Source organism: Suncus etruscus, chromosome 2, assembly GCF_024139225.1.
Source record: "Suncus etruscus isolate mSunEtr1 chromosome 2, mSunEtr1.pri.cur, whole genome shotgun sequence".
NCBI lineage: Eukaryota > Metazoa > Chordata > Mammalia > Eulipotyphla > Soricidae > Suncus > Suncus etruscus.
In genome coordinates this window covers 105,601,162-105,610,819 of record NC_064849.1, presented here as the reverse complement: position 1 = coordinate 105,610,819, position 9,658 = coordinate 105,601,162, and the positions used below count along the sequence as shown (strand labels likewise).

The 9,658-nt window shown below is 37.0% G+C and overlaps 1 protein-coding gene across 1 annotated transcript; it reads left to right on the top strand.

The window, feature by feature from the left end:
* The first annotated feature begins 5,270 nt into the window (after positions 1-5,270).
* On the top strand, positions 5,271-8,690 carry LOC126001080 (selenoprotein P-like). Its single transcript, XM_049768251.1, has 3 exons — positions 5,271-5,506; positions 6,261-6,473; positions 8,586-8,690. The coding sequence occupies exons 1-3, from the start codon at positions 5,484-5,486 to the stop codon at positions 8,647-8,649; spliced, it is 300 nt and encodes a 99-aa protein (XP_049624208.1). The 5' UTR covers positions 5,271-5,483; the 3' UTR covers positions 8,650-8,690.
* Positions 8,691-9,658: the final 968 nt, after the last annotated feature.

The following is a 9,658-nucleotide window of genomic DNA, read 5'->3' as shown; positions in this document are numbered from 1 at the left end:
GAAATGGTGTCTTTGCCAAAATTTAATGCAGATGAAATTTAAGGACAGAGTGCTGAAAGTTGGCCCCCCTCCTAGATGGCTATGGAGTCAAATTCTAACTCTAGGCCTGTGGACAAATGGTGGGCACGGTTCTCCCGAGAGCCTCAGAGCTGATTCCTGAGTCCCAGTCTTCATCCCAGCCCCTCCACAGTCATCTGACTGCATCAGGGTTCCTAGCACAGAAGAGGTTGTTAAAGATGATGGGATTCACTTCAAACACTCCAAAGCTTCCTTTTGATATCTGGGAGTTCTAGGCATATCCTGGCCTGGGAAACAGGGCCAGGAGTATTTTGCCTTGGAGCCAGATAATTTGGGGGTCGGGAGGTAGCTGCTACATTGCAAGGAAGAAGATTTGTCAAGATAGGACCCAATAAATAGGATGATTTACATTTGTCAGAAAAGTGAACCACAGGGTGACTATACTCACTACAAACATTTTCCGAGGATTCTTTTTAATATGCATGTATGTATATACGTGTTATTTAATATAATCTCAGAAGCACTTGAAAACCAGAATGGTGAATACCTCCAGCTAATGTGAGTAAAAGAAAATTGGGTTTCAAGTGTGAATGTTTTGCTCAGATAGTGAGTTTTTTGTATGGGCAGGGGAATGAATGCATCTCTTCATATTTTCTGATCCGGTGTGTACAACAGCACAGCACACCTGCAGAGACAATGATTCTCACACACTACCGCCTTGAAGTGAAGGGCAGGACTGCCTGATGCCTCTGAAATAGTTAGAAATGGTTATGGCAGGAGTTAACATGTTCCTTACTTTGCCCACCAGGCCTGTCTTGTTCATAGCAGTGAGGAGGAAAAAAAAAAAATCTACCTTATTTAAAATGTAGAAATTTCACTTCTATTTGTGCATTTAAAATTTTTTATACTCCCCATGTCCCAGCTATGTCTAAATAAAACATTTATTTGTATGGTAAGTTGGTAAGTGGCTTTACTTGTATCTGGCTCTCTGGATGTTTTTAAACCACATCTGGCTGTGTTCAAGGGGTTTGCTCTTGGCTCAGTACTCGGGAATTACTTCTGTACTGCTCAGGGGACCATATGGGATGCCGAGGCTCGAACTCAGGTTGGCAGAATGCAAGACAAGTATTCTACTTGCTGTACTATTGCTCCAGTCCTTGGAGAGATTCTTTTTTTTTTTTTTTGAGAGATTCTTTATAATTCTGTGCGATATATAGATTTGATGTATATATAGGAATGGGACATCTCTGATAATATGAAAAGCCCTGTTAAATGAAAAAAGAAGTCTAAGCAGTCCCCAGAGATTCAAGTTTGAACATTAGCAAGATAGCAGAGTGATGGAACAACGGAACAGCAGGCAGGAGCTTGCCTTATCTGATTCAATCCCTTGAACCTCAAAATGGTACTCTGAGTCCCGCCAGGTTGATCCTTGAGTGCAGAGCCAGAAGTAAAACCTTTAGCATGCTACTTGCAGCCCCCAAAACCAAACCAAATGAACAAAACCCCAGGCAAATGGGTACAAACAGTAGAAAGAAAAGGGGCTGGAATATAGTACAGAAATATGAGAAATAAGGGGTGACTTATCTAGCAGCTCTTCCCAAACAGTTCTGATTTATCCAGTACTTGCACATCACTATGCAAAAAAATTAAAATAATATCATTTGTGCAGCTGCTTAACCAGGTGACTCAGCAAAAGTTTTTGTTGATGATAGGTTTGGATAAAAACTTGACTCGTTACCCCTTTATCCCTCCCTCTCCGCCCTCGACTGTACCATTAAAATCCTAGATACTGGGGGTGACTAAAGAAGAATGAGGAATAAATCAATATTAGCCCTAAACCTTCCAGTTATGTTCCGCAGGACAATTTTTGCTACTTTCTAGTACCGTTGTTTATGACCATTCGCTTAGGAATTTGTTCTGCATTGCAAGGTCGCAGCCCGAGTGGGCACTGAACTTTGGTCGCCATGCTGTGAAGCGAGGTAAAACAACAGGACTATAAAAGTCAGCCCTGTCTTGCTTTTTGTGGCGCTGTGGAGCTGAAAGAGAGGAAGCAAGCGCGGAGCCTGGGCAGTAAGTAGGAATTTGGCTGATTTCTCTTCTGAGTTTGGCAAATCTTCTGGTCCTGAGTCCTGATTCAATATGTTCTTAGAACCGTTTGTTTTATTTATTTTTTTTTGAAGAAATGGGGGAGGTGGGGAAGATGAGACGAAAGAAAGAGGTCAAGAGTCGTCTTCAGTGGGGGTATGGTGGGTACAGATCTGCAAAGGCACCTGGACAGCTCAGGGATTCTGCCTCCCCTCCTGGAAGGATAAAGATAGAGTTGCTGGGGAGACTGGAGACAGCCAACACTGCAAAAATGTTTCCTCCGCGAAAAGAAAAAAAGCTGTGCTATTATATAGTATCATATAGGCATAGGCTATGCAAAAGAAATATTAACCCACTGAACTACAGCGAACCCTAAGGAGGAAAATAGTCCCAAGACTTGAACAGAGATAAAAATACAGGCTGTTGTTTTTTTTCTAAAAGACTGTATAAAAAATGACCATGAATTAGAACTGTAAGAGGTGGGGACAACTGACTTGGTGCATTGTGCAGAATTAGTCACCCTCTAAGGATTAAAACCATGTCAAAACTGGGTGGTTTGGTGATTTAAGTGGTGTGTAGGCTGGTGGTATTTTTTGGGTGAATGGTTAGATCCCTCAGATTTGGGGGAGAAAGAATAGAAAATATTTTGTATAGTGGTACTAGGAGTGGTATTACAGTAGGGAGTGTGCTTGCCTTGCATCTGTTTAACCCAAGTTCTAATCACTGGCATCCCATATGTTTGATCCCCAGCGCTGCCAGCAGTGATTCTGACCTGCAGAGCCAGAAAGAACCCCCAACCAAAGCCAGATTTAGCCCAAAAACTTTTAAAGAAATGTTGCTGCATATTATGCATATTATGCCTTTGAATAGAAAATTTTAAGCAAATGTTAAGTGTTGGTTAGTATATGGCTAACACATCTTGGTCTGTAATTAAAAAGTGGTGAGATTAGTGGAATTTGCAACTATTTCTTAATTTGTATTGAATTAAAGTGCAGAAAAAAAACCCCAATCTTGTTATTCATATTTAATTTTAAGCTATCTGGTATCTATAATTATTAAAAACTATTATGCAAAAATGACATACAGAAAATGACAAAGTTGAACAACCTATTATGGCAAAAGAAAAATTCGCAAGTGTGAGCTTTTACTCCAGTAACTTTTCTAAACCATTTTCACCAAAAACTTACATGAGGAAAATATATTTCCATCATTATTCACTAATATGTTATTTAGAACTGTAAATCATGTGAAAAATGAAGGTACTATATGTATAAGATTCTATAACTACTAAAGAAACCTGATTATCCTAGCAAAAGGCAAACATTAGTTTAAATTATTACTACTTTTTTGTTTTTTGGATCATACCTGGTAGTGTTCAGGGGTTACTCTTTGTGGGCTTGGTTGATTTTTTGGGATGCTGGAGATCATATTTGGGTCAATCTCATGCAAAGGCAATTGCCTAACCCACTGTACTATCTTTCCATTTCCAAAACAGCTAAAATTATTTTGGTGGTTTTTTTTTCTTTGTTTGCTGTTTGCCACCAAAGGACAGAAACAAAGAAAACATTTGGCTGCTATCATTATAGAGACCTAACTAAAAACTGACAGCATATTTCAGTGATTATAAAGCTATGTTTAGAATTGGCAGAACTGGCTTGAAAACAAACCTTTCATGTGATTGCCTATGTTAAAAAACTTTGGGCAAAATGCCCAAAATTTTCTCTTTTGCCATAGTTTCCTCCTCAGCTGCAGAAAAGAATAATGGTTTAGGGTTATAAAGCTTAACCTACAAGTTATAAATAGCATGATAACACTGTCTGTTGGTTGATATAATAAGGATAATTGCATGATCAATACTAATCTTGTCTTGATAACTCTAAACTTAATCTAGATATATCCTCTTTTTATTGAGGTTTGAGACTAAAAAGTTGGTAGGATAGTTGGTATAGTATTATAAATAATTTATTCTATCTTTCACCCTTTCTACTTGCTCTCTCTTTTAGTTAGGCTTCTATCAAGATATCTAATAAGATAGATATTTTGTGATGTTAAATATGTGAAAACTAATCAAGTTTGAAGAAAAGTCTTATTGACTAATTGCATTAGAACCCAAATCATTCTATTTAGCCTTTTTTTTACTTCCTTATTAATTTGAACTTTCCATCCTCAAAGTTCTATTACATTAAAAAACTCAGAGTAGTACAGTGGAACAGTGGGCATTTGCTTTGCATGCTATCAATGTGGCACCTTATATGGTCCCGCCTGAGCAATTAAATTTGGTGGGTGGAGGGTGTCCCTCTGGGTAGGTGGTACTTGGTTACTCGGGGAAACTAACCTTAGGGTTAACCACAGGCAATGCAGAATACCTTTACACTCCCAATACTATCTCTCCAGTCCCTGTAGTGTTCAGTGAATCTTGAATGGGACAGGACAATGATGTGTAATAAAAATTTTTTTCAGTGTTTCTTTTCTCCTCCCCTGTGGTAGGTAAATTTGGGGCAGTTTTCTATTCTGAAGATGAGGGTACTAAGGGGGAGTTAGACAGTAAGGATTTAGAGGGTTAAAAGGGAGCAATATCAGAGAAGAGTCTAAAAATGGAAAGTTTAAACTTGAAGAACGTTGGGTTTCAATATGAGCGACCATTTCGTACTGGTAGACTGTCTGGCTTGTGAACTTCCTTTCTTTCTACCCTTCTCTGTCCCTGCTGTATCTTTGCACTGCTGTTTCATTGTTGTACAGACAAAACTCTCTTTCCCTCAACACAAAGCCTAACACATCACACATATACCTTTCCTTTACTATGTTGAGTAGAGGGCTGAAATAATCCATTGGAAATTCAGTGTGTTTAGAATAAAAATCAAACTGCAGATTATTTTCCTATAAAGGCCATAAGTCTTAATTTTGTTTTTATTTTTTTAAAACTGTATTTTCTTCTAGAGAAGTACTCAACTATTCAACTATATCTCCATATTATGTTACAAAAGTAACTTGGAAACCTATATAGTTAAAGGTCTTTGAAGACGGGGGGAGATCAGACATAATGAGCTGGGCTACCTTGAGACAGATTCTATGGGCTGGATATTTATAGGAAATAGATTTATAGCTGATAGATTTACAAAAAGGCCTGGTTTTCAATGCGGAGTCATCTGTGAAGATGACAGAAAAAATTTTCTCTCTTGTAGGACAACCCCAGCAATGTGTAGAAGCCTAGGGCTTGCCCTGGCTCTCAGTCTCCTCCATGTAGGAGGAATCAGAGAGCCAGGGGCAAAGCACCTGGTGTAAGAAAACCTCCAGACTGGAGGCATAGGGGAGAGAAACTCCAATGCTGAACTCCAATGGTTCAGTGACCTTGGTTGCTCTTCTTCAAGCCAGCTGAACACATGTGTATTGTGCAGGCATCTAGGTAAGAAATTCTTTCTGTGGGCTAGCATTTCTTAAGAGAAAAGTTGTTAAATACATAGAAAGTAAGAAGTAAAAAACAGTGGAAAAGATGCCCTGTAGGTTAAGTCAAATTTTGGAAAAAAATTACAGTTTGCACAGATATTTTAGAAAAACTAGAAGGATATAAAATAACATTTTTACAATGGTGTTCATAGTGTTTATGGATATCTGATTGTTTTTCTTGCAGTCTGATGTTTTATGATATTCTTCTAAATATGCATTATTTATATAAGAAAAATATCATAAAATGTACTCTTGCAAGTGGATATCAATATAGGAGGCAAAGATGCCAATGTTTAGTGAATGCTGGACTTGCTGCCAAAAGTCATTAAGCAAACATATTTAAAAATACATGATAGGATTATTTAAAAAAAATAAAAAAAACATGTTAGGGTACTTGTTGATTCAGTTCCCAAATATTTCTTGGTAGAATTAGAATTGTAAAATGTATTCATAACTGACACACATTTATGAGAATTTGAGGATTGAAAGAATGTACATTTGTAAAAGCATTTAGCATGAAGTTTTAAATGAACACATAGGCTCAGTAAATAATTAAAAAGATGGAGGTTTTAGCACGTAACACTAAACTACAGAAGAAGTAAAAGAAAGGAAAAATTAGTAGTAGACATTCCATAAAAAAAGAATAGAAGAAAGAAAAAAGTGATTATTGAGAATGAGTTTTTGTTGTTGTTATTTTCCTTAAACTATTTTAGATTGGAAGACCTGCGAGCCAAGCTGGAGAAAGAAGGATATTCTAACATTTCCTATGTTGTTGTTAATCACCAAGGATTGCATTCTCGATTGAAATACACACATCTTAAAAATCAGGTTTCTGAGCATATTCCTGTTTATCAACAAGAAGAAAACCAAACAGATGTCTGGACTCTCTTAAATGGAAACAAAGATGACTTCCTTATATATGACAGGTATGTATATACACACACAGATACCCAGACATACTCCAAATAAAAAGATACATGACTTTATATTTAACATTAAAATGATTTAAAATAAGACATTATCTTGCTTTATGGCAAATATTGGTTTTTTTGAGCCCATTAAAATGTTTGGTCTTAATATTTTTAATTTTATTTGCTATACAATTTACCATTTCAATAGGGAAATTAAAAATTATTATATTTTCTCCTCCAGTAAACTGGATTTGTGTATCATGAAATTATTTTATCATGTATAATTCTTTTTGTTTGTTTTTTTCGGGCCACACCTGTTTGTTGCTCAGGGGTTTCTCTTGGCTAAGCACTCAGAAATTGCCCCTAGCTTGGGGGGACCATATGGGATACCAGGGGATCAAACTGCAGTCCTTTCTTGGCTAGCGCTTGCAAGGCAGACACCTTACCTCTAGAGCCACCTCGCCGGCCCCTATCATGTATAATTCTAACCTAATTTTGTATGCCAGTAACTATACCTGGCAGACTACTTCCTTATTACTAATATAATTAATAGTTGTGAGGCTATTTACCTGAATTTATGAACTATAAAATTTGATTAAGCATGTAAATATATCTCACAAAGTACATTAATCAAGGGCCAAAGCAACAGTACAATGGGTAGAGTATTTGCCTTGCACAAAGCCTACCCAGATTTGAAACCTGGCACCACAAATGATCCCCCAAGCACACTTGGAATGATTCCTGAGCGCAGAACCAGGAATAAGAACTAAGCATGGTCAGATATGGCCAAAAAAAAAAAAAAAGAAACAAAACCAAAAAACCCCCAAAATACCCCCCCCCACACAAAATAAACCAAACCAAACAAAAAAAGTATCGTTATCCAATTCTGTCTGAATCTGTTTCAATGTCATGAATCATTAAAGCAATCACATTTTGAAGGAACTTGATTGCATATATTATTTGCTATTATCAGCATTTCTAATTACTGCACTAATTGTTTTCATTTGTCTTTTAAGAGAGGCCAAGCTAGATTCATCCTATGTCTACCATTCTATGGATCTTTTGTTTCCATTTTTTGGGTTTCATTTTGGGTGAGTGGGAGCTTGAGCCAAACTTTTCTGTGCTTATGGAAACATGATGCCCGGGATTTGAAAATGGTGTGGTGGGAAGCAAGACAAGTTCCTAGCTTCTCTGCACCCCATGTCATACTTGATCTTATAGTAAATATTTTTAATATTGCATTTCATTCTTCTAGACCCTCAGCCTTCTAATTTAGTCAGTTACAGTACAGGTGTACAGTTACTATGTACAATATTTACATAATGGTGTATATGGGTGCTAAGATGTAGGCGAGAAGAAAATTGTAGCTCTTTTTTGAGACTATCAAGGATTGCATAATTCCATTTTAATTGTAATATTTGTCTTACATAACATTTTTAAATAAATGAAGAAGTGTCAAACGAGCTCCTTTTATGTTTTTGATTTTTTGTTGTATGGAATTTTTGTTGTCTTAGAAGTTATGAGAGGGGCCAGAAAGATAGTACAAGGTAAAGTGCTTGCTTGCATGAATTAGACCTGGATTAGATCCCTGGCACCCCATATGGACCTTCAAATCTGCAAAGAGTGACCCCTGAGCACAGAACCAGGTGTAATCTTGACCACAGGTAGTGTGGCCCAGAAACCAAAAAAAAAAAAAAATTAAAAAGTTATGAGAAACTTAATGTAATTTGCAAAGCTATTATAATTAAGTCAGTGGTTTTAGCATTGGTAGAATTTGTAAGTCAGTTACTAAATTGTATTTGACCAGATCACAATGACTATATTTAGAGCTGACAGACTAACAAGTCTATAAAACATCAAATGCCAGTATTAGAAACACTAGTCTTGCCATAACCTGACCTTGTTGTTTGTGCCAGGGAGCTCATTTGAGAGTCTGTTCAAAGAAATTTTACTGAAGGAACACAAGGGTCTTAAGTCTTGTTTGTTTTTTGGGCCACATTTGGTGGGGTGGGCTACTTCTGGTTTAAAAAGTTTAGAGGTAAGATTAGAAATACCTACCCAAGACTAGGCTTGAGTAGAATCACACTACAGGATATAATTAACAACTTTGTATTTTCTCTTTTACAGATGTGGTCGTCTTGTATACCATATTGGCTTGCCTTTCTCCTTCTTAACTTTTCCTTATGTATAAGAAGGCCCTTAAGATGGCTTACTGTGAAAACAAATGTGAAAGATTGCTCTCTAATGGTATATTTATTATTTATTATTTTGGAATTTATTATTTACAGGGAGATGAGGGGAAATATTTTGAACTATTAAGTGAACATTTCATGACTAATTAAGGTAAACAAGTGTTTTTGATGATATACTGAAAACAAACAACTTTAATTTTGTAATTACATTCACTTTGTTTGGGAACATGCACTTTAGAATATCTTTTCAAGGGGCCCGGAGAGATAGCACACGCGGCATTTGCCTTGCAAGCAGGCTGATCCAGGACCAAAGGTGGTTGGTTCAAATTCCCAGTGTCCCATATGGTCCCCTGTGCCTGCCAGGAGCTATTTCTGAGCAGACAGCCAGGAGTAACCCCTGAGCACCGCCGTGGTGTGGCCCAAAAAACCAAAAAAAAAAAAAAAAAAAAAAAAAAAAAAAGAAGAATATCTTTTCAAGATCTAGACTGCCACTTTTAGGTAGAAAGGGACTTTTGAAAGTAAAATTCAAGAATTGGGCCAGCACAAAATTACATGGGTAGGATATTTGCTTTGCATGCAGCCGACCTGAGTTTGATTCCTGGCACCCCATGGTTCCCTGGAGCCTGCCGAGGAGTGATCTGAGTATAGAACCAGAAGTACATCCTGAGCACTGTCATGTATTGCCCACAAACTAAAAAATTAATTACAGATCATAATTTCAATACTATCAAATGATGTTGCATTGTATACTACTCTAAATTGTTCACAGAAGAGCATAGTGATAGCAAAACTTATAAATCGCATTATTTGAAATGAAATTAGGGCCCTAAATTCATAACTTACCAGAATACAGGACTATAGCTTTCTGTGAAGTCCCTCCCTATACAGCCTACACAAGTCTGCACTTGAAGTTACTGCATTTACTTCAAAATAGATCCTTTACTATTTGGTATTGAATATTTTCCCCCTATTAGCATTTAGGATATTTTACTCCTTATTATGAGACTG

What these genes read in the sequence shown, in the direction of transcription:
- LOC126001080 (XM_049768251.1), top strand. Translation starts at nt 5,484, where the DNA reads ATGTGTATTGTGCAGGCATCTAG. An exon ending in TGTATTGTGCAGGCATCTAG is followed by an intron (nt 5,507 to 6,260) that starts GTAAGAAATTCT and finishes AAACTATTTTAG; the next exon opens with ATTGGAAGACCTGCGAGCCA. An exon ending in GACTTCCTTATATATGACAG is followed by an intron (nt 6,474 to 8,585) that starts GTATGTATATAC and finishes TCTCTTTTACAG; the next exon opens with ATGTGGTCGTCTTGTATACC.